General features: G+C 45.3%; 2 protein-coding genes across 3 annotated transcripts in view; one reads left to right on the top strand and one right to left on the bottom strand.

Annotated features, from left to right (window-relative positions):
- Positions 1-13875: 13875 nt before the first annotated feature.
- Positions 13876-24337, top strand: part of FBXO15 (F-box protein 15) — a 53574-nt gene continuing 43112 nt past the window's right edge. The window contains exon 1 of the mRNA XM_036823078.1: positions 13876-13950. Within this exon, the coding sequence (XP_036678973.1) occupies positions 13934-13950 (17 nt within the window). The 5' untranslated portion in view covers positions 13876-13933. The remainder of the gene's footprint in view (positions 13951-24337) is intronic.
- Positions 16047-23877, bottom strand: TIMM21 (translocase of inner mitochondrial membrane 21). 2 transcript variants are annotated; one of them, XM_036823079.1, is made up of 6 exons: positions 23246-23876; positions 19707-19769; positions 19513-19610; positions 16828-16901; positions 16636-16741; positions 16047-16540 (listed from the first exon to the last, which is right to left on the bottom strand). In XM_036823079.1, the coding sequence occupies exons 1-6, from the start codon at positions 23544-23546 to the stop codon at positions 16445-16447; spliced, it is 738 nt and encodes a 245-aa protein (XP_036678974.1). In that variant the 5' UTR covers positions 23547-23876; the 3' UTR covers positions 16047-16444. The 2 variants fall into 2 exon arrangements, with proteins under 2 accessions (XP_036678974.1, XP_036678975.1); XM_036823080.1 differs by lacking the exon at positions 19707-19769 and having other exon boundaries at positions 23246-23877.

Below are 24337 nucleotides of genomic sequence, written 5' to 3'. Positions count from 1 at the left end.
TGAAAAGAAATATTTTCTCCAGCTTCATCATGAAAAGTGGCCCAGTAAGGGCAGCAGGAGCATCACGTCTGTCCTGCCCCACCTGCACACTCTCATGTGTACACTAGGTGTCCAGACGATAGGCTCTAATGTTATACCCGCCCCACCAGCACTCCTAGAGAGGTAATCTTCTCCATAGACGGGGTCTCAATGATATCAGGACAAAGGAACTAGCACAAAGGGCTTTCTGCTGATCTAATTGCAACGATTTGAGCATCACAAAGAAAATGGCACCCTTAATTCAAGTAAGATAAATTTTTGAAAGTCTGTGAATTTGTAATGACACTCAGGAAGGAAAAGTTAATATCAAATGTACCAAAAAGTACTGTGAATGCAATAGGGCATGTTTTGATTTTCATTGGTCTTTAAAAGTAGGGGACTGCTAGTGTATGAGTGCATGAGTGGTTATTCTTTTGGGTCCAGGTCTATTTATGATGTACGGGTGTGTTCTTGTTTGGTGGCATTGCCTAGATGAACGAGCCTAAACAAAGCTGGTTATGTGACAGTGGAATCTCTTGACAGCGTATCTCAGTGAAGATGCAATATCGTGATTAGGTCAGACGGACCTGAAGAAAGTAAGAAGCAGGCGTTCGTGTGGGGACTGCCGGCGGTTCCTAGTAGAGCAAAGGGGAGTGAAGAAGGTGATGGTATGGCAGAGGTTCTACTCATGACAGGGAAAGCACGTGTGGTCTCTTCGTGAAGGTCACCTGTCCTGCAGAGGGGAGGAAATGAATGACAGTATGCAGAATAACACATCCTTAGTGGACAGAGGGGAGATGTATGTAAAATTAGGAGGAGTAACGGCCAGAACCTGAGGGACTAAAGCTGCGCTCTCAGTTCAGGTTCTTCATCTCAAGACCATAGAGGCACTTGCTCCCCACAGGGCATGGCTTCCCTCTGCTGGGTTCTGTGCTCCACTCCTGCTGCTAATTTTTCAGTCTTTTTATTACTCTCCACCATCTGTTCCCAAAAACTGAAGAACGTTTGTGTACAGATGAGAATTTTCCTCAAGTGAGGCAGAACAGACAGCAGGCCATAAATATTTTATACTTTCCAGGATCATTTTCTTTCAGGGTATTAAGAATTCATGCCGACAGCTGGTAATGGGTTATCTGAAGAATACTTTGCTTGGTAAAGCATTTATCTTGGTAAAGGATAGGAAGAAAGAACTTTGAATAAATTCAGAGCTGAGGTTTCAAAGTGCTACACCATCATTTCATTCATCGTGGTAGACTTACCTACCTATTAACAACATTTTGTTGTTGTTGTTGTTGTTAATCAGTAATTGGGTTTTTTAAATTTTTTTTACTTTTTGGCTGTGTTGGGTCTTCGTTTCTGTGCGAGGGCTTTCTCTAGTTGCAGCGAGCGGGGGCCACTCTTCATCGCGGTGCGCGGGCCTCTCACTGTCGCGGCCTCTCTTGTTGCGGAGCACAGGCTCCAGACGCGCAGTCTCAGTAGTTGTGGCTCACGGGCCTAGTTGCTCCGCGGCATGTGGGATCTTCCCAGACCAGGGCTCAAACCCGTGTCCCCTGCACTGGCAGGCAGACTCTCAACCACTGCGCCACCAGGGAAGCCCCTTAACAACATTTTAAATTCTCCTCTCTGAGTATTCTTCAACAATTTTTTTGGAAACAGTCTCCAACTTACAGAAAAGTCGCAAATAAGTGCAGTACAAAGAACTCTTTTTTCTTACACCATCTGAGAATAAGCTGCTGACATGATGTCACATTACTTCCAAATCCTTTACTGAATATTTCCTACAAATAAGGATATTCTCCTACTTTAATGTGCTGAATTGTGTCTCCCCAAAATTCATATGTTGAAATCCTAACCCCCAGGACCTCAGAACGTGACTGTGTTTGGAGATGGGATCTTTTTTTTTTTTTTTTATAGATCTTTATTGGAGTATAATTGCTTCACAATACTGTGCTAGTTTCTGTTGCACATATGGAGATGATGGGATCTTGAAAGAGGTAGTTAAGTTAAAATGAGGTCATACAGGTGAGCCCTAATCCAGTATGGTGTCCTTATATGTAGAGGAGATCAGGATGCAGACACACACAGAGGGAAGACCATGAAAGGATCGGGGAGAAGACAGCCGTCTACAAGCCAAGGAGAGAGGCCGCAGAAGGACCAACTCTGCTGATACCTTGATCTCCGACTTCTAGATTCCAGGACTGTGAGAAAGTAAGTTTCTGTTGTTTAGCTTCTCAGTCTGTGGTACTTTGCTGTGACAACCCTTGCAAACGAATACACCTACACAACCACAGTACACAACAAGCACAGTACACAGTTACAATACACAACCACAGTACACAGTAGTCATACGTGTTAAATCTATATTTACTTCTACCTCCATCCACGTGAATGAACAGCCACGGGTTCTCCCTGTGCCTCCATCTCTGATTCAACAACACAAGGCTTATTCTTGGTTTTTCCCTTTTCGTATTTGCGGCTCTCTTCTCTGACAGTGTTCCTTGGCTTGTAGCTGCATCCCTGCAATCTCTGTGTCCACCTTCACGTGGCCTTCCTTTCTCTGGATGCCTCTTTCTGTCTCTTAGAAGGATGCTGTCATTGGGTGCAGGCCCCCCCCCCAACCTAGTATGATCTCACCTCAATCCTTACCTTAATTGCGTCTTCAAAGAACCAATTTCCAGTTAAGGTCACGTTCTGAGGTTCCAGGCGAACAGGAGTTTTGGGGACACTCTTTAATGCAATGCAGGATCAGTGCGGGGCTTGTCTTTGGTTCCCTACGTCCACTGGCGGCTCTGACCACAGTGTCCTTCAGGCTGTTGCTCTTCGTCCAGTCTCGCCCTGAGTAAGATGGTGGTGTTCACTCTCATTCTTGTGGCTCATCGGACACTGGGAGGATGCATAAGCACGGCATGCAGTTCTGGTCTCCAGTCCTGAGCTGTGCAAAAGTCTAATAGGTTCAGCTCCCTGTCCTTTATCCCAGCATAAAGGGATACCGGGATACTGACACTGAAGTCTAGCGTATCCGGTATGAACTCATTTTTGCTCTGTCCCCAGCCAGGGCCACCTCCGAGCTCCTTTACTGTGTCAGAGCCATCTTTATTCTTAGGCTAAAATTCTTAGGGTCATCTGTGATGTAGCAATTTGAGAATTTATGGCAATGAAAGAGAAGCAACATGTCCTATAATATGCTGATTGGGGAAGGAAATTATGGGGGCTACTTTCCTTTAAAGGTATATTCCCTTTGGGTAGATTATGAGTTAGCTCAGAGTTGCTAAATGTATTATTGTAAATCATTATATTGTTCACAGCTTCAGTTAAAATAATCAAAATTTTTGCTACTTTCCAAGTATTTAAAAACCAGGACCAGTAGCTATCACTAACTAGAGGGAAGGTCATTTATAGGGGGGGAAATAATAAGAAAAAAAGATAGTTTTTTAAAAAATGACATTTGATAAAGTAGAAGGGGGATAAAGGGCACGTTTTTCTTTAAAAATATACTGTTGTGGTGGCAGTGTGATTTTTCCCAATTTCTCATTTCTACATCGTCCTTTTGCATTTTGACACTGCATACTTGGTTTACATATGTTAGACTGTCCCTGGAAAATAAAATTGAATTCTTGTGGTCACACATTTCCACTGTACAGAAAAATGTGGCATTAATTTCAAAACTTCTAGTCTTAGTCAATGTGGATAGTTATTTTTGAACAAGGCAAGTAGATGATGTGGTAATTGCAGATCCTGTTTACAAGCATACTGTATTCCAAGCCTCATACTCAGCTGAATATGTATATTCACCTCTGACCCTCACACTCCTTGGTCTCTGTGTCACCTGCAGATAAATTGACACTCAGCGAGGTTAAGTAAATTTACCCACATCACTCAGTCATGTCAGTGGCAGAACAAGGATTCCATTTCTGGGTCTATGTTGCTGTGCCCCTAGCTACTTGACCATAAAACATTTACTGATTTTCAAAATAGAGACACAGATGTAGAGAACAAAGGTATGGACACCAAGGGGGGAAAGTGGCGGGGGGGGCGGGTGGTGGTGGAATGAATTGGGAGATTGGGATTGACATGTATACACTAATATGTATAAAATGGATAACTAATAAGAACCTGCTGTATAAAAATATAAATTAAATAAAATTCAAAAAGTCAAAAACAAAGTGAGATCATATATATAATGGAATATATATAATGGACTATTACTCAGCCATAAAGAAGAATGAAATATTGCCATTTGCAGCAACATGGATGGACCCAGAGAATATCATACTAAGTGAAGTAAGTTAGGCAGAGAAAGACAAATATCATATATCACTTATATGTGGAATCTAAAAATTAATACAAATGAATCTATATACAGAAACAGACTCACAGACATGGAAAACAAACTTATAGTTACTGAAGGAGAAAGGAGGGGGCTAAATTAGGAGTATGGGATTAACAGATACAAACTACTGTACATAGAATAGATAAGCAACAAGGATTTACTCTACAGCACAGGGAACTATATTCAATATCTTATAACCTATAATGGAAAATAATCTGAAAAAAATATATAACTGTATCACTTTGTTGTACACCTGAAACTAACACAATATTGTAAATCAACTATATGTCAAAAAAAATTTAAAAGATTAAAAAAAAACATTTACTGATTTTCAAATCATAGTTTAACACTATCTTGCAGCCAAAAGCAACAAGGAGGAGCATCTTTCTTTCTCCTGCCAGCCAGTGGCTCAGCGCTCCTGGTCCAGCACGCTGAGTGGGAGTGTGAGATCGGGGACCCGTCTCCCCAACTCCTCGTGCTTCTGGGACTGTATAGCTGATGCCCCCTCACATGTGAAAACAATCCCAGGGCAGGACAAAACCAGACTCCCACAAGTAAAGTCATAATAACAAACAAGGGCAGTGGGAGGAGATAGTCATAATGATAAAAGAAAATGTTCTATGCAGTATGCAGAGGAAGGACTTCATAGCACAAAGAAACCATTTCGCCTTTTCAGGGATAAATTCAGACCCTAAGTTTAAAATATAGTTGAACTCAATGACAAGGTTTTAAAACAGACACACAAAACAGCTTTAATTCTTCTCCAAATAGTTCTGCTCAATGTAATTTTGACCAAGGTATTTGAATGGCATATTAAAAATGCTTCAGAGCTAAGGATTTATTTCTTTTTTGATATGTAAGTTATTTTGACCAAGAGACAGAATCTAATTAAGCTAAACCCTTTAAGCACATTAAACAGTTCTATCTTCCTTCTCATTCTGCAAATATGCTCAAATCTGAAGGCTGGTCTCCTACAGAGTGTAATGTGCTGTTGGTTTCTTTGAATACTACTTCATAATGTCACAATTTCCATAAAGAGCCAAAGGATATTTCTGAAGTCCATTGCAGGTAAGCAGAAAAATCACATGTGGGATTTCCCTCTGGCAATCCTGTTAGGGGACTTCATAGTAACATCTGTAAAAGGCATTAAGGTGGACAAAGACGTGAATTATTTTTTTGAACTCAAGAAATTCACTGCAGTTTTAACCTTGAGCAGATGAGTGGCTGTGTCCATAATCTACCGTTAAATCCCTTCAGTTATTTCTAACCAGGGCTCCTAACGTCCGATCAGCTGAATTATAGGGCAGCAGAATTGTGGAATAACATCATCTATGGTTTTAGGGTTTTCAGGGGAAGAAAGAGACAGCTCTACTAGAGTCAGGATTGTGGTGGCACTTTGTCAGTTACAGTCTGCTCTCTGTTCCTTTTCGACACTTGGCTCTAAATGGCTCTTCCACTGCTTGGAGCACAGGGAAAGCTCGGCTGAAGGAAAAGGCTTTGTTTGCTGCTTCCCTTCGGGCACACGGGGAGCCGGACAGAAGCTGCATTCAAGGCAACCTTTGCTCTCACCAGGAATAGTCAAATAATTTACTTCTGTGGCAGGTTAATTGCCTTTCCCAAACTGAGCTACCGTCTGTGTGCCAGTGTCTATTAAATGACCGCAGATGTCCTGTTAGCAGATGGGAGCGGAGCCATGGGAAGCATGGCTGTGGAGGGACAAGGACGTGACATTTGAGTTCAGGAGAAATAGCTGTGCGAGTACAACCCAGAGATGTCCAGGACTGTGTGTTTACCGAACCCCTGCTAAGGCTCTCATCCGCAGTAAGAAGATGGCCTCCTTAGAGAGACACCAGCGTGAACAGGAAAGTCAGAGAGTGACAGCTTGCTACAGCAGGTAAAGCCGACGGTGGGCGTTCCCTTGGCCGGCTGTTCCCAACTGGTCCGTGTTACTTGGATATGAATCCATTAAAAATGACAGATTCTTGGGCCCTGTCATGGATTAAAAGGTGCCTCCCCTGGAAAAAGATATGTCCCTGTTGGAATATCTGGACCCTGTGATTGTGACCTTATTGGAAAGAGTCTCTCTTTTGTTTAAACTTTTTCTTTTATATTGGAGTATAGTTGATTTGCAATGCTGTGTTAGTTGCAGGTGTACAGCAAAGTGATTCAGTTATACATATACATGTATCCACTCTTTTTCAGATTCTTTTCCCATGTAGGTCATTACAGAATATTGAGCAGAGTTCCCTGTGCTGTACAGTAGGTCCTTGTGGATAATCTAGAGTCTCTTGCAGACGTAATCAAGGATCTTGAGATGAGACCATCCCGTACAGGTGGGCTCTACACCCAATGACAAGTGTCTTTTTTTAATTTTTCAATTACATGTCTAGCTGGTATTATATTTCTTTCTTTCTTTTCTTTTTCTTTTCTTTCTTTCTTTCTTTCTTTCTTCCTTTCTTTCTTTCTTTCTTTCTTTCTTTCTTTCTTTCTTTCTTTCTTTCTTTCTTTCTTTCTTTCTTTCCTTCCTTCCTTCCTTCCTTCCTTCCTTCTTTCTTTCCTTTCTTTCCTTTTCTTTCTTTCTACGGCTGTGTTGGGTCTTCGTTTCTGTGCGAGGGCTTTCTCTAGTTGCGGCAAGCGGGGGCCACTCTTCATCGCGGTGCGCGGGCCTCTCACTGTCGTGGCCTCTCTTGTTGCGGAGCACAGGCTCCAGACGCGCAGGCTCAGTAATTGTGGCTCACGGGCCCAGTTGCTCCGCGGCATGTGGGATCCTCCCAGACCAGGGCTCGAACCCGTGTCCCCTGCATTGGCAGGCAGACCCTCAACCACTGCGCCACCAGGGAAGCCCACAGGTGTCTTTTTGAGGGAAGCGGCGGGGCAGAGACACGCAGAGAGAAGGAGGCCATGCGATGAGGGAGGCGGCCATGGGAGTGACGCAGCACAAGCCAAGGAACAGCCAGAGCACCGGAGGTGCACAGAGGCGAGCAAGATGCTGCTTTCCCTCTGGAGCCCCCGAGGGGCGTGGCCCTGCCCACAGCTGGTCCTCGGGTTTCTGGTCTCCGTCTCTCCTGTGTACATTTCCATTCCTCGTCAGTCCTCCTTCCTAACATCTCCCTGGTCTCCTTCTGCCTCGGTATCCCCGTGTCCATCGCCCTTCCGTTAGGCCTCCGTCACCTCCTAAGACCTCTGCCCAGACTCTGAGCGAGCCTCCCTCTTTTTAATGTCTTGTCTCGTTAATCCAGTCTTCACTTTGCTGCCAGAGTATCTTCAACACAAGTCACCTTCTTTCTTAAGACCTCTCAATGGTACCCTTCCCTTGGAGGAGGAGGTGAAATCTCCTCAGCAAAGGAGCGAACATTTTCCTGACCAGCCCTTTCTCCTCGTAGCCAGGCTCCCTCCCAGCGTTGCTGTGAGGCCCCGGGAGGCTTCCGGGAGGCAAAAGAAACAGGACAGCAGGCTTGGAGGTGGGGCAAGGCTCGGGCAGGGCGACAGGGGGCACGGTGGTACCTGGGAGACCAACCTTGGGACCACAGCGCTGGGCTCTGAGGAGAAGGCAGAGCAGTGGCCGAGCTGAGAGCCAAAGAGAGGTTCCGGGGCAGAGGGGGTGCAGCGGAGGGAAGAAAAGGGGAGCTGGCGGGGCGTGGCAGGGCCGAGAGGAGGCGGCAGGGAGGATGAGAGCTTCGCCGCTGCGCATCCTTCATGCAGACCCGACCCTCAGCTAAGGGGGGGGGGGGCACGCGGACATTCCTACCCCACCTTCAGTGGCTTCCCTCCAGGGACCTTACGGTTCAGCCCTCCGATGGCCGAGAGCCCCTGGTCACTTCCTGCCCCGCTGGGCCCGGCTCATGGAAAAGGTGTGGATTGCAATGCCACCGCCTAATAGATGCTCCTCCTTCTTTAGTTCCTCAGAATTTGACTTCTCTATTTTTGACATTTTTCTGCTTTATTTTAAAAATCAACTCTTTACTTTTTTAGGGCAGTTTTAAGTTCACAGTAAAGTAGAGGGGAAGGTACAGAGATATTCCACAAACCCCTGTCCCCACGCAGGGTACAGCCTCTCCCGTTATCGACACCCCCAGCAGATGGTACACTTGTCACAACTGATGGACCCACAGTGACATCCTTATCTCCCAAAGACTGTAGTTCTCATTAGTGTTTATTTGGAGTAGATTCTGTAGGTTTGGAGAAATGTATGATGACATGTATCCATCACAGTACCCTATGGGGTATTTTCACTGCCTTAAAAATCCCCTGTGCTGCACCTGTTCATCCCCCGTGCCTGCCCGCAAACCGCCCCCCCCCCCAACTCTCCCCCTCAACCCCTGGCAACCACTCTTTTTATTGTCTCTATAGTTTTGCCTTTTCCAGAATATTATACAGTTGAGATCATAAAGTATGGAGTCTTTTCAGATTGTCTTCTTTCACTTCGTAAGACACATTTAAGGTTCCTCCATATCTTTTCATGGCTGGATAGCTCATTTCGTTTTAATGCTGACTGATAATCCATTGTCTGGATGTACCGCAGTTTACTTATCCATTCACCTACTAAAGGACATCTTGGTTGCTTCCAAAAAATTGCAGAGGAAAGAACACTTCTGAACTCATTCTATGAGGCCACCATTACCCTGATACCAAAACCAGACAAAGATACCACACAGAAAGGAAAATTACAGGCCAGTATCACTGATGAACATGGACGCAAAAGTCCTCAACAAAATATTAGCAAACCAAAACCAACAATACATTAAAGGATCATACACCATGATCAAGTGGGATTTATCCTAGGGATGCAAGGATTTTTCAGTATACGCAAATCATTATCATGCACCATGTTAACAGACTGAAGAATAAAAACCATATGATCATCTCAATAGATGCAGAAAAAGCTTTTGATAAAATTCAACACCCATTTATGATAAAAACTCTCCAGAAAGTGGCCATAGAGGGAACCTACCTCAACATAATAAAGGCCATATTTGACAAACCTATAGCTAACATCATACTCAATGGTGAAAAGCTTAAAGCATTTCTTCTAAGATCAGGAACAACACAAGGATGCCCACGTTTTGGCAATTATGAATAAAGCTGCTGTAAACATCTGTGGGCAAGTTTTTGTGTGGACATAAATTTTCAACTCCTTTGGGTAAATGCCAAACGTGATGGCTGGATTGGGTGGTAAGAATATGTTTTGTAAGAGGTTAGTTCTGTAAGAAACTGCCAAACTGTCTTCCAAAGTGGCTGCACCCTTGTGCGTTCCCACCAGCACTGAATGAGCGTTCCTGTTGCTCCACATCCTCGCCAGCATTTGGTGTTGTCAGTGTTCTGGATTTTGGCCATTCTATTAGGTGTGAAGTGGTGTCTCATTGTTTTAATTTGAATTTCTCTGATGACATATGATGTGGAGCATCTTTTCATATGCTTATTTGCCATCTGTCTGCTTTATTTTTCAGTACTTTGTTTATATTTTTGTTTCTACATGCTGGAGCTTGCTGCAGGGCTAGTTGGGACTGTGGGGATCTGTCAGTCTTGATCTCAATGTTTCCTTCACTTACTGAGTGTTTAGTATGTGCAGGCACAGTGAGATGATCTACACTAATGAATTCATATGTTGTCCTCAAAATAGAGGATGCCTTTTCCTTTATTCAAGTCTTTTTTTTTTTTTAATCTCCCTCAGTAGAATGTTAAATTGTTCTTTATGAAGTTCTTGTGTGCTTCTTGATATGTTTCTTCCTAGGTGTTTTCTAAGCACTTTACACATAATTATCAAAAGAAATTGTGAGATAGGCACTATTATTATTCCATTTTACAGAGAAGTAAATTACCTATCACACAATGGTGGGCAAAATTGGGACTTTAACTCAGTTAAGATTTTCTGAGTCCTGAGCCCAAATGCTTGATCATAAACCTGAATAGGTTTTTAAGAAAAGTAGATTGAGTCCTTGGACCTATTCACTGCAAATAAGAAAACAAAATTTTGAGCAGCTGCTTTGAGAATAAAATGGGATCCTGGTGCAAGATCGTTAGCAAGATCGTTGGGATTCTCGGTGTCACTTAACTGACTTAATGAAATGACACGTTTCTAATTCTATGCTTCTTCCAATTGGTGAGACTCATCCTCACCTCTCCCGATCCAGTGACAGCCACAAGATCTATCTTGCCCAATTTAAATCAGGAAGAAGGAACGTGGATGTTTGTAAGTCTTTATTACAGTCTGTTAAGGAGCAAATAGGGAGAAGATGGAGAAATGGAGGAGGGAGGAGGGAGGCTGGAGAGAACAGAGACAGAGAGTCGGAGAGTGATAGAAAGAAGGGGACACACTGAGGAAGAATGTGGGGGAAACTGAGGCTTGATGGGTTTTAGACGAGAGTTAGAGACTGCATCCTGCCATTTCCCCGGGGCATGAGCTTCTGTGCGAAGTCGCCTGGGTATTGGAGTGTGTGGCCTCTGTGTGCTTCCCTCCCTGGAATCCCGAATCTCTAGTCCAGCCTCTAGAAGTCTGCAGGTGCCCTTTGTATAGAAGGAGTGTCAGCAGCCCACTTAAAACATGTCCTCAGGGCTGCAACCACAGGAACCAAATCAAGAACGCTTCAAAGACCGGAAGCAATCAAGCCACGGGCTGCACTCCTGTCCCCCACTGTTAGAGCGTAAGGCGAGCCCTGCAAGAGTGGTAGCTGCCAGGTGGCATCACTAATGAGAAGCTGGGCACACGCATTGGCACGCCCCGGTTACATAAATTAGAAATAAAATACATCAGTATTAATAATAACACAGGGGGCTTCCCTGGTGGTGCAGTGGTTGGGAGTCTGCCTGCTAATGCAGGGGACACGGGTTCGAGCCCTGGTCTGGGAAGATCCCACATGCCACGGAGCAACTGGGCCCGTGAGCCACAACTACTGAGCCTGCGCGTCTGGAGCCTGTGCTCCGCAACAAGAGAGGCCGCGATAGTGAGAGGCCCGCGCACCGCGATGGAGAGTGGCCCCCCCTTGCCGCAACTAGAGAAAGCCCTCGCACAGAAACAAAGACCCAACACAGCCAAAAATAAATAAATAAATAAATAAATTAAAAAAAAAAAAAATAATAACACAAACGATGCCGTCATGCTCGATAAAGACAAAAATTAACATTTTTATAACTCTGATATGATAAACAATAAACCTATTACAATCCGATTATTTGAAACTACTTGAAATGACATATTATTTTTATGTATTATGTCCATTTTGTATAAGTGTAGGTTAAATACAATTGATACCAATGACTGTGACATTTAGCTTAATAGGTTTATGGTTTTTATCTGAATTGTTCCTAAACAAAATTGGCAGCATTTACTGGCAGCCCATCACACACGGTGGCTTCCTGGGAAAACATAATAGCTGGTTTTCATCGTCTGTGCCTGTTTGGGTCCTTGTGAAGTCAGTACATAGTCCCTTAGTGTCTCCTCTGTAGGCAGAAAGCCATGTGCCTTGCTCAGCACGCATTTGTTTTATACTGTTTACTTCTCTCTGAAACAGTGCTGACAGTTTTGCTTAAATAAATGAACATTCCCATTGCCACGTTCTCACGTGGCAGGAACAGTACGTGAATGTGAACAGTGGGTTCTCATAAACGAGGCTCCCCTGGACTGAAGCATCATTACTGACAAGTCATTTGATTCTTCTCTTCATTGTTGTGCTGCTTCCTTCCCGTAATTCGATGCTACAACACCTATCAAATACAACGTGAGCAATACATGTCCCGATTGATACCGATTGCCTGCAGTAAAGTCAGGATTCTCCAGCTGATGAATTTGACCTTTTCAACTAACTTTTCGTTTCGGCATGCTTCCTTTTATTATTATTTTTTAAATGGCTCAGATCTTAATCAATGGAACTGACACATGTTAAACATCTCATGAGGTCTTTTTATTGCTGTTAACTGTTTTTTTTAAAAAATTAATTAATTAACTTAATTAATTTATTTTAGCTGCGTTGGGTCTTCATCTCCGCGCGCGGGCTTTCTCCAGTTATGGAGAGCGGGGGCTACCCTTCGTTGCAGTGCGCGGGCTTCTCATTGCGGTGGCTTCTCTTGTTGCGGAGCACGGGCTCTAGGCGCGCGGGCTTCAGTAGTTGTGGCTCGCGGGCTCTAGCGCACAGACTCAGTAGTTGTGGCGCACGGGCTTAGTTGCTCCGCAGCATGTGGGATCTTCCCAGACCAGGGCTCGAACTCGTGTCCCCTGCATTGGCAGGATTCTTAACCCCTGCGCCACCAGGGAAGTCCCCTGTTAACTGTTTTTAACAAAAGTTTGCCATTAATTCCGTGAAGAAGGGGAGAGGACAGAAAGAGGAGAAGGAGAGGCATTTTATAATTTACCAGAGATCTTAGTATGATGGTTGTAAACCAGAAGCACTGACTAATTTTTTCTAGGTTGGGTGGGGGATTTGGAAATGGGATGTTGGTGGAAGAGGGACAGAGTACCTCCGCAAGTCGTCTGGGTGTCGGGGGAGATGGGGGGCACCTTCCTTACAAGCTCTGTGTAAATCACTGACTGCTGGCAGCATCACATGCCTCGTGGTGAGAAGAGGGGTGGCGCCGGGATGCCACCTTGCACAGTCCGTGGATAATTGCAGAATATCCAACGAGTCTGGTTAATGCCAATGGTTATTCTGAGCTGCTTATGTTGGAGTTTTTGAGTAAATAGTTACACAATTTTCACTGCAAAGAAATGTTTTACCACAAAAACATTCTTTTCTAAAAGTGCACAAAACACTTTAGAGTCAAATCAATAGACATGAATCAAAGCATTTACCGTGGTTCTACTAACTATTTGATCAAAACATTACTTTCTTTTCTTTGCATTTTTGTTTTATCATATTATGAAGTGGTTTTACAAGTTGGTTGTTCCATGAACCATCTTTTGCTGGTGTGTGTGTGTGTGTGTATGTTCTGAAGAGGAATGTATGTTTTCCTTTTTCCAACCCTGCTCCTAGAGGAATTTCAACCTTTTAAAGGCACTAGATTTCTGTTATTTTGGTTGTTATTTTGTTTCACTGGTGCAGGAATGCTTTTGACTGTGACAAGGCTGCAGCCATAATTTTTGCAGTCTTCTGTTTCTTAGAGCTGGCATACTAGGACTTCAGCAGCTTTTAAAGTCACCTTCTGAGAATTGTGCTGCCTATGTTTTAGAAGTATCTATAGATGCTTCTAAGGCTTAGGTTTAACAGAACTTTTGAAAACGTACTATCGTCCAAATACGCTAAGAGCTGATGGTACAAAAATGAAAATGGTACCTCCTCTGTCTACCATCTAAACCTAAAGGGAAGATGAGATCCTCCAATAGCTGCAATCTAACCAGCTGCCAGCTGTTGAGGAAATGCCTCTGCACCAGCACATGGAATCCTTATAAAAACCTTACAAGGTGGTATTACTGTCCTCATTTGAGAGACGAGGAAACTGAATTGCAAAGAGGTAAAGAAATGGGAAGGCAACATCAGGTTAAACACTTAGGACGTGAGTCAGACCAACCCGTTCATATCCCAGGTTCCGAGGTCACACAGAGTGGATGAGTTTGAGCCCCTTGCTGCTGTAGCAGATGCTCTTGGTTGCTCCTGAATGCTGGGCCCCAAAAGGTAAGTCCACATTGTGAATATTACCTTATAAGGCCAAAGATGTGAATAAGCTGGGGATCTTGAGGGGATGAGTTCATCCAGGATTATGCTGTTCAGTGGGTGGAGCGTGATTTGGCCCCAGGCTTCCTGTTCCTGGAGGTTTCGTCCTGACTTTTCTCGTGTGATGGGGCCAGTGTCCACCAGCCCCATGACCTTCGCCTGGACCATTTCCCTAGCGGTGCTCCCTCTGTTGTCACCGTCTCCTGCTTTGGTTGGCATATAGTGTATATGTCCTTTCTGAGATACTATGAGCGTCTGGGAGGTGCAAAGGAAGGTGAAACAAAATGGGAATCAGAAGAGGTTGGTCCTAATCCCCTAGCGGGTAGCGACCCCTCACTCTTGTTCCACATCAGGTAGACCCAGCAGGTGTTAAAAGACGCTAAAAGGTTGAATGGATGAGTGAGAAATCCTGTTTCTGGTTCCCAACAAATAATAAAGCCCCATGTTCCCCATCAGTAAAACCAGAGCCCCTAGTCAGCCCTCTATAGCTGTGAGGACCTAAAGAGAGAACGTTTGGCAAGAGGTGCTTCTGGCTACGCAAACATACGGCCGGGACTGTGGGAGATTTGGCAGTCTACTTCTTTGTGTGCTGTAAATGCACTGTCAATAATTACGGGGCAGAAACAATGCCTTGTGACCCCAAGGAGTTTTATGGAATGCAGTAGAAGGCTTTTGAAAATGCCACTGAGGGGAGGAGAAATCCTACCCCGCCAAAGGTTGGCCTGATTAAGCATTAAGAAAATTCCAAGTGCCTGAGAATGTTTAGTAGCAAAACACACATAACCTTCTTAAAACAGCCTACCAGCAGAACTTTGGAACTTAAGGGTCTGAAGGAGTGGCCCCGTGGAGTCTGAGCTGGTGCAGGGTGGCTGGACTAGGCCTGGGGGAGGGTGGGTCAGGGGGAGGGGACTGAGGCAGAGTACTGGGACCTGACGGGATTTACCGTTTTCAGGGCATCTGGGAATCACTGAAGGATGTGAGTGGGGACAGGGCGCAACCAGACCAGAGTTTAGAAAGCGGCTCTTGTGCCATGAGGAGGGAGATTAGTTGGGGAGAGACAAGGGGCAGAGACTGGTGTGGAAGCCGATTCTAACTTCCTGGCCGAAGGCCTCTGGGAGCACCCAGCACACAGGGGCGGTGGGAACAGGGAGCAGGGGGTGGATTAAAACTAATGAATGCAGGAAGGAAGGAGAAAAAAGGCGTAGCCGAAATGGTAAAATTAGATACAAGTTAGGCTACTGAAAGAACAACACAATGTTATTATAGTGGAGAAGACCAGAAAACAGGGTTTTGACATATCTGTATACTAATGCATAAAGTCTGGGGAGACTTGAGGATTTAGGGTAATAAGGTAGATAAAATCTAAGGCTGAGACTAGGCTAAGGACACACTCAGGCCCTCTTCCAGGCTGCAGACATCCTGCTGTGTCCTCACTTGGGGGAGGGGTGAAGGAGCTCTGTGGGGTCCCTTTTTTTTGTCATAACAAAAAAAGTTTTATTAGAAGATGTGGGGTCCCTTTTATAGGACACCAATCCCATTCACAAGGGCTCCACCCTCATGACCTAATCACCTCCCAAAACCCCCCCGCCCCCCCCAACACCATCACCTTGGGGCTTAGAATGTCAACATATGAATTTTGCAGGGACACAACCATTAAGACCGTAACTGAGATTGCATACCACAGTATCTTAAAAATCATCCTTCCACCCAAACTTGCCAGGTTTCTGCTCTTACGTATCCTGTACTTGGCTCCGGGTACATGGGACAGAGCGAGGTCTGATAACGCTAAGGTACCTGCAGAGGCCCACACACCTGGTGAGAGCCCAGGTCCACCCAACTTTAGAGCGTGCACGTGTCCTACTGTGCACGAGGCCCCCAACTCACAGAGGGGGAAACATGAGACAAACTAGATTACTAAAAACCATGCAACGCATACACCTATCTATGATAATTTAGAAGAGTGTATCACTTGGTTCCCTATAGTTCTCAAATATTTTCAAGTGTTTCTCAAGTCATATTCCAAAATACGTGGAAGGAAGCTGCTTCTGACATCTTCCTGTTAGTTTCAATTTTATTTCATAGACTTTTTACAGTTATACAACATGAAAAAGCATTAAATACCTCTATTTTCTTATTTACATGGTGTAAAATTTTTAATAACAAAAGTTTATCATAAAAGATGATGTTAAGTACAGCAGAAACACTGCTCATGATCAGCGATTCAATGATTTAACATAAGGTGTGCTCTATTTCATGATTTTTCACCGTACAAGAAAATCTCTAATTCAGTTTGTCTAAATGCAACAACTACCCAGTTGCCTTCACTTTTATGAGCTACACTCCTTCCTATTTTATTCGAAATAGACTCTGGAAGAGGGCTGTGAAGATCAGAGCCTTCATGTGCATTTTTCCATGTCCGCCAGGAAACACGTGGTTGCTTGTTCTTTTAATTGTCTTAAGATCGATTATCTTCAATGACAATAGTTCTCCTAGAATACGGTTCAAGTTCTACAAATATATATTGAAATTCATATTCGCCACTTTCCGGGTTCTGGAAAAAAAAAATGAGTGTCAAGGTGTTGCCCTGCTCTTTGGCACTTTACGTAGAGTCTGCGTTCAAGAAACCCCATCCCCACACGATCTCACCTCTTTCACTTCAAGATGCACGGTTCCTTGCTTCCCGGGCTCGGAGCCCTGGATGTAGAATTTCACACGCATGTGTTTCAGCCCATCTTTTACGTATTCAATAAAACTGTCAAGACAATGAAAACGCACAAGCCTGAATTCCTCCCACTTAAACATCACCCCAAGCTCTCGAATCCAAGCCGCCTGCAGTACCTGACATGCTGCCTTCTGCCACGTCTCGTCATCTCCCCGTAGCCTTTAACGGGCTCGCCGAAGACACTTAGGACCTGCAGAGTAAGGTGATGCTTCCTCAGTCAGGGCTATTTTTGCTGCTTTTTTTTTTTTTTTTTTTTAAAGGTAAATCTTTATTTATTTATTTATTTATTTATTTTTGGCTGTGCTGGGTCTTCGGTTCGTGCGAGGGCTTTCTCTAGTTGCGGCAAGCGGGGGCCACTCTTTCATCGCGGTGCGGGGACCGCTCTTCATCGCGGTGCGCGGGCCTTTCACTATCGCGGCCCCTCCCGTTGCGGGGCACAGGCTCCAGACGCGCACGCTCAGCAGTTGTGGCTCACGGGCCCAGCCGCTCCGCGGCATGTGGGATCTTCCCAGACCAGGGCTCGAACCCGTGTCCCCTGCATTAGCAGGCAGATTCTCAACCACTGCGCCACCAGGGAAGCCCAGGGCTATTTTTTTTAAGCTTCCTAGGGAACTATTTTCTGACAAACTGAGTGATTTATTTTAGAAAAAAAAATAAGCCTGGGACTCTTTCAAAATGATATCTCCAATGATAAGAAAAGTGGGAAAAGAGTTATTATGCAAAAATCATCCCATAATTAACACTCAAACTTTTCATGCACAGAGAATGAAATAGGTAACTTTATGGTGTTACTTGTAGTTTCAGAACAGTTAGGCTGAAGTGGAGCTGTTTCCACTCCCCTTTTACAAAAAGAAACACGATGTAACAAAGTGTTCAAATATTTAAATGTCTGAATAGTTTTAGTGAAATTTACCCAATGGGGTCTAATACTAAAAGCTATGAGATCAAAATAATTTTTTGGTCATTAAATACACAAATAAAAACAAGTAATGATTTATTTAAAACAAACCGGATCTAGAGGTAGGAATCCATTATTCCTAATGGGAAAACTCACAATGAAGTGGAAATGTAATTTTTACTGAATTTAAAATGCAAATACTTTGGAACCTTTTCAAAAAAATAGAAATTTGATATCAAACTAAAAAAATATTGCTTCAACTCTGAAAATTTTTCTTATTTGGTCTGTTGAGCATCTTCAGTATCAAAATTTTCAGGCACATATACAGACTAATTTGTAAGATGAGACATATTTAAGAACTGTGTAGCTGAAATGATTGTTCAAACAACTTAATAGATTAAACATGTCTGTATCAAAACGTAAGTATTTTCTGTTTTTCAACCAAGCAAAGTGCCCGGCAAACAATAGGCCCCTAATAAATGCTGACAAAATCGAATTGTTGAAGTTTAATTATTCTTCGTAGAGCTCTTTTAGGCAGCAAATTAAGTTATGACCTTAATAATATCTCGCTCTTTGTGTTTATTCTGTGAAGTTCTGTTTTGTTCAAAAGGCTGAAGATCTATGAAAGGCCGAGTTTGGGAATAACACAGCAACTCTTCATCTCTTCTTAGAGATGCACCCTAACATTTAATTATGCAACTGCTCATGTTTAGTTTTGTACCCTGTAAAGGGTTTCTTGTTAGGTATAATTAGGACTCCCAGTAACTCTAATGGGAACCTCCTTTACTCCCTGCTGAGTTTCAACTCAGAGGGACACCTCCCCCTCTGCCTTCTCCTCCGCAGTTCTCAGACTGCCCGAGTCCAGTAAAAAGATGCCAGAGGCCGTTAGCTCCTGCCGTTTCCGCCCTGACATGATTAGAGACACTCATGGAGCATTTGGAGGTGGTGCCCCAGGGAAACCCAGGGCAGGGCATGGACGCTGAGAGGATCTGAGGGTTCGAAAGCTTCCCCTCCCCAGGGACCTCACGTTCTGTTTCTCTGACATTCCTCCTGGGTCTGTGTGAGAAACAGCCCTGATATTTATGATGCTACCTGCCATTTTCTTTCAAAGTACAAGAATTAAGATGTCAATGAGTAAGATGTTTCAGTGCCAAAGTTTTCCACCCAGGAGTAAAATCTGGCACCGCATGGGCTACACTGGCTTTCTGTCTGTGACTGGAAAGCCTTATGAAAAGCTTCCTCTGGACGGGATCCTTAAAAGAATCGAGGCGGCTTTTCCACATCTGCATCTTCCAGGGCGTGGCTCAGGCAGGCTGTGCTTAAGAGCCTAAGATGTGGAATCACCCAAACTGGGATTGAGGTTCTGGCTCTCCCTCTCACCGGTTCAGTCATCTTAGTTGAGTTACTTAATCTCTTTAAATGTCAGTTTCCTTCTGCAAACAGGATAATAGTAGCACCCAACACAAGTGGTTCTTTTGAGACTGAATAAAGACGATGTGCTCAAACACTGAGCAGCTCAGAGTGCTTGGTGCATAATATGCTCTCAATAAGCATCAACAGTTACTATTATGATCACAAGATTATGAATCAGGGTTTTAAAAAGACTAGTGAGTTTAATACTCTGGTATATTCTAAGCATTTATTATTGATGACAACTAGTAAAACGACTCTCTTGTACCGTTAGGATGGAAACACCCCCCCATGGACCTTTGGGTGCTACTCGTAATGAAAGCATTTCAAGTACAAAGAGCTAATAACATAATCACAATCCAACCATTACGATTTTATTATTATATGAATTCATTAGTCTCAGAACTAGCACATGACTTCTGCCTGCCCCTCCCCACCACAACATTCTTCTCCCTGTTATCAGAGTCTGTGTAACTCAATCTTGAGGACTAACCTCGGGATGTAATCTGCATTTTTCTAGGGCTTTCCCATATATCTTATTAGGACTGGATGAAGAAAAAAGTTCTCTGAAGATCGTGTAAAACAAGCCACCTGAAAATCAAAGAAAAAGCTCAAGCAGAGCAAGAGCAAGACAAACGGAAAGTGAAAAAGATATTCAGGGGTTTTATACTTGCTGTGTTTTTCAACCTGTAATGGTGATTCCAATAAGCACCACTATTAAATAGGTAAAATCTCTTCCAGCTTCTTTCACTGTAAAGAGAAAACACCACTGGTTACACGTGTGCTGGACGTGAGCCGGGATGCTTCTGGCTTCAGGATCTCTAGCAGGTGAGACGTGGGCTCAGGACCTGAGGGGGTCGGTACATGTTCTGGAGCAGCTGTTGTCAAATCTCTCTGTGAATCAGGACCACCTGAAGAAACTTTCTGAAAGAACCGCAGCAGGATTCTGGGAGCGGGGCTTAGGAATGGATTCTTTACTTTAGGTAGCATTATGATTTTAATGCCTCCTTATTGTCTAAGATGAGGAAACCCTTTGAACGAGTGATCCAGTCCCTCTAAGTGGAAACAACAGTCCTTGATTAGGCACCACTGGATACGGTCTGCTGTTCACACATTAAGAGACGTGTTGGCTTTGTCAGCTGCAGTCAAAGGGATCAAAACGGGTCTCGGCCCTCAACAGTCAGTGACCTTCCCAGCCTGCCACCCTGCTGCCTGTGAAACAACAAAACAGGACTTTGCTTGGCCAGGCAGATTTGTGAATCGAAATGCTTTAGAAAATGAAGAACCTGCACAGAACCTGCACAGATACTGCACTTTTTTTTTTTTTTAAAAACCCATCTCATTCTAGTCTCTACCAAGGTCACAAAACACACTTAATAAGCATTACCTGCCAGCTGTGAGCCCGGCGGCATGCTGAGAACACGACACTGAGTGCGGTGGTCAGGAGCCGCGATGTTCCCCGTGACCCAAATCAGGCCTTTGCCCCAACACCTTTGCTCCCGATTCCCGCCTGGCACACTCACCGCTGCTTCGCTTAGGCTCTCGGGAAGGCTCTTCCCCATTTATTCAACCACAAACACCGACTGTATGTGCTGCGTGCAAAGCCCGTGCCGAGTATCACTCATAGCCCACGCATTCTCGAAGTTTGTTTAAGCGTCATGTTATAGCTGTCTTCAGTAGAAGCTGCTCATCGTCTACCTTCCGCTTCTTGACCCTTTCAGACCGTATACTTTCACACAAAACCCCTCCTGCCATCTGTCTCTGCAATGAGGGGTGCTGTGGTGACCACCCACGTGCTCCCCGCAGGACCAGGGCTCCCGTTCCCCAGGTTGGGGGAGCCGACGTGGCTGCTGGCTGGCGGAATCCCTGCATCCAAGGCCCTGGCCCTCCCCATACCCAGTGCCTGGTTGGTGCCCAAGCCCCACATCTTGAGATAAGAGGACTGCAAGGGCCAGCCCAGCCCCCGCGTTCCTGCAGGACCAGCGGAGGCCCTATCGCAAACGCCCCGCTGCCCAGCCCAGCCTCCCTCCTCCCCACGGGAGGCCCCCAAACCTCCTGCCCGCAGACCCCACTGAGTCTGCTTCCCTGGAACTCGCCCTACGACGGGGCTACAGGAGTGGTCCCAGGAAGCAGCTCCAAACTGGGATTTTGGAGCTGGATCACTGGCCACCGGCTGGCCTCGAGGACTCGTCCCTGGTGGCGGGAGGAGCTGAGAGGCCCGGCAGGGAGTGGTCGCACGACTGTCGCGGCTCTCACCGATGGTGGCCTGGAGCACTGGTGGGACGGAATGCACTGATGGGTGTCATGTTTTGGGAATTTAGGGGGAATAAGCAATTATAAGGAGTCGGACTGATGGCTGTGGTAGGGGGCTGCCAATGCACTGGAGAAAGACAGTGAGAGGACGAGGTGACTGATCACCAATGAAGGTCAAGTGTGAAAGTCAGGCGCCTCCTAGACAGCAAAACAGGAGACTCCTTTGTTGCACCCAGAGGGCAGAAAAAGCTGAGGGCCAGGCCCAGGGCAAAAGAGTAGCAGGGAGGCTGGACTCTCACCCCACCAGGTCTCTTGTGTCAAGGCCAGTGTCGTGACTTGGGAGGAGAGAGAGCCTGCAGCTTGGCAGGGGGGTATCAAGGCTGACGCACTCCAGAATCTTGAGTCCGCAGGTTCTCCTGAACCCTAACGTGTGAAGCAGCAGCTCATGCCTTCCAGTTCAAGGCTAGCTCTTCTTCCTCCTTGAAGACCTGGCGGGGGCTTCCATCTAGCGAGACACGTGCTCTGGCCAGGTTACGACATAACTGGGAGGAAAGAGGAAACGGGCCATCCCCAAAGGGGCTGGAAGCCCCACCAGCAGAGCCGGCTGTATCCTAAGGGCAGCATGAAGGATCACAGAATACAGAACCGGACAAGTGAGAGCTGATCAACAGGGGCAGTACTCTCCTCCGATCAAAAACTCAAGTCTGACAAGCAGCCTGGGAGCTGGTGCATGGCTAGGTTCGCTCTTGGAAAGACGGAGAGAGCGTGGTCCACATTAAGTGAAGTAAAAATGACAGAACTGCCATGGAAAACTGTGGGCATGCTAGAGTGGCAAAATCCACCAGCCGGCTGTCCTGTAGGAGGGCCTGGAAAACACTTCACATCGTTACAGAACAAGGCGCCCTGACAGCCATGGGGACGGCAGTGGCACTGAAGCCAGGTGGGAGCAACCATGATAATCAATGGCTCAATTTCTGGACGTGAATCAGTCTTCAGACCTGGAATCCATTTACCGAAGGAAGGCCAGCCTCTATACTGAGCAAGTATATGTGATTCCCCTGGTCCTTCACCAGAGCCCTACGGCCATTCACTTGGTGACTGTATGCTGGAAAAGGGGGACACCCAAACACGTCAAGGTCTGCTGGACAGAGTCTGAGCTGACATCAATACCGCAAGGAATCATTATGGTCCCTCTGTTATGTACATACGGTGGCTATGTAATAAAAAGCCTGGCTTGTAAGAGGTTCACAGCTGGGTCCATGGACTTACCTGGCAGTCATTTCCCTGATTCCCAACATATAACTGGAATGGACATACTCAGTAATTGCCAACAACAGGCCCTACTTTAGTTCCCTTGAGGCAGGTTAAAAGCTACCATAATGGGTAAAGTCCAATGGAAGTCTGTGAAACTGCCTCCTACTGACCAAAATAGTAAATGAAAAGCAGTATCACATCTAAGGGGGAATGCCAGAGACAGTGCTATTCTGAAAGACTAAAGATACAGGAGTGGTTGTCCTGGATATCAGAAAATTGAGACTGGGAAAATCTGCATTCAATTTTTAGTTGTGTGAAGTTGGGGAAATATGCCTTATACATACTAAAGAGTACTAATGTCTGCCTCAAACAGTAAATTTGAGGCTCAAATGAGACAAACTAACATCTGGGAAATCTACTTGTTTATTATAAAGTACTAAACAATGGTTAAGTTTTATATAGCTGTCACCAAACTAAGTTGACAAAAATTTTATAGACATAATTCAGCAAAGTTATATCAAAACCAACTTTTAAATCTGAGTTCAGATTTGTGAAGAAAATTGTGGGCCTGTATTCTCTGGTTCTAAACTGTGTTTAACGGTTCTACCTTTTAATTTGTGTCAACTGTTTATTCTTAACACTGAACTTGTGTAAAAGGGCACTGGCAGCTCTCGTCACGTTTGCTGAAAGACTGATCGTTACAGGGACTTCCCTTTTACCTTTCTGTGACGTTGAGATGGCGGTTTCCCCGCTCTGACTTCTGTGCGCAGACACTTGTTTGCTGCCGTCCTCCTTCGCTCTCTGCGGGCTCTGTCCTTGCGTCCAGATGGTTTTCTGGGTGACTCCCAAAATACACCTAGGTCGCACCGTTCTCTTCTGCTCTTGCGGCCCCCATCTCCAGTTGGGCTCAGTCTTCAAGCAAGCTTTGTTAAGTACAAAGTGTGCCAGAAACAACCGCTTCCCCGAGGACCTGTGCAGCTTCTCCGTACACCGTACAGCTCGTAGGAAAGTACAAATCATGTTCCCGGAAAGCCGCTCCGCTTAGGGAAGATGCCAGCTGTGACGAGCAAACTTTCACTACCCACCACACACCCAGCCGGACACGGACTCCAGTCCTCGCGTTCACACCGCTAATTCTGCACGGCGTGTTCGGAAAAAACGCTGGCTCCAGCAGCGTAAATCAAGACAGAAAGTCTCCCGAAAAGAGTTAATGTCCTCCTTCCCTTCTCTTCGGCCCTCTTTTTACTGGAATTAAAGTCGTTTGATTACTTTCTACGCAGACATTCACCCCGTCCCCGACAGGCCTTTGCAAAGCAACCGGGGAAACCCCTAGGAGTCCCGGGAATAGTAGTTTGAGGGCGTCTCTTCTTCCAGAGTTGCCGCAGCGGGGAAGGCATAAGGACTACATCTCCCACAGTGCAAGGCGGCCAGAGCGCGCGCTGACCTCTCGCCGCCTCCCAGACTCCCTTGCGCGGGACCCTGCGCACGCGCCGCAGTACCTGGCGCGACAAGAAGGTGGGGCCGTGTTGGTGGTGGGCGGGGTTTGTGCCCCTGGCGCTGTGTAATTCAAAAAGAACTTGCAGAAGTCAAGTTAGCAATTATAAACTGCTTGTTCCTGCGACCCCTAGAAAGCCCCCTATAAACAGAAATTCTCGGTTTGATTGTCGCTATCATGTTCCTTATGGGCAGATGATGTAGCCTTTGCGCTTGTTCTTCCTAAGGAAACCAGACAGGAAACCGCGCAAACTACCCCAGAGCCAGCAGGTGGGAAGGGACAAAGCCACTACAAAGCCCACGCAGTGCCATGAAGT

The sequence above is a fragment of the Balaenoptera musculus genome, chromosome 14 (assembly GCF_009873245.2).
Source record: "Balaenoptera musculus isolate JJ_BM4_2016_0621 chromosome 14, mBalMus1.pri.v3, whole genome shotgun sequence".
NCBI lineage: Eukaryota > Metazoa > Chordata > Mammalia > Artiodactyla > Balaenopteridae > Balaenoptera > Balaenoptera musculus.
This window is presented reverse-complemented; position numbering and strand designations above follow the sequence as displayed.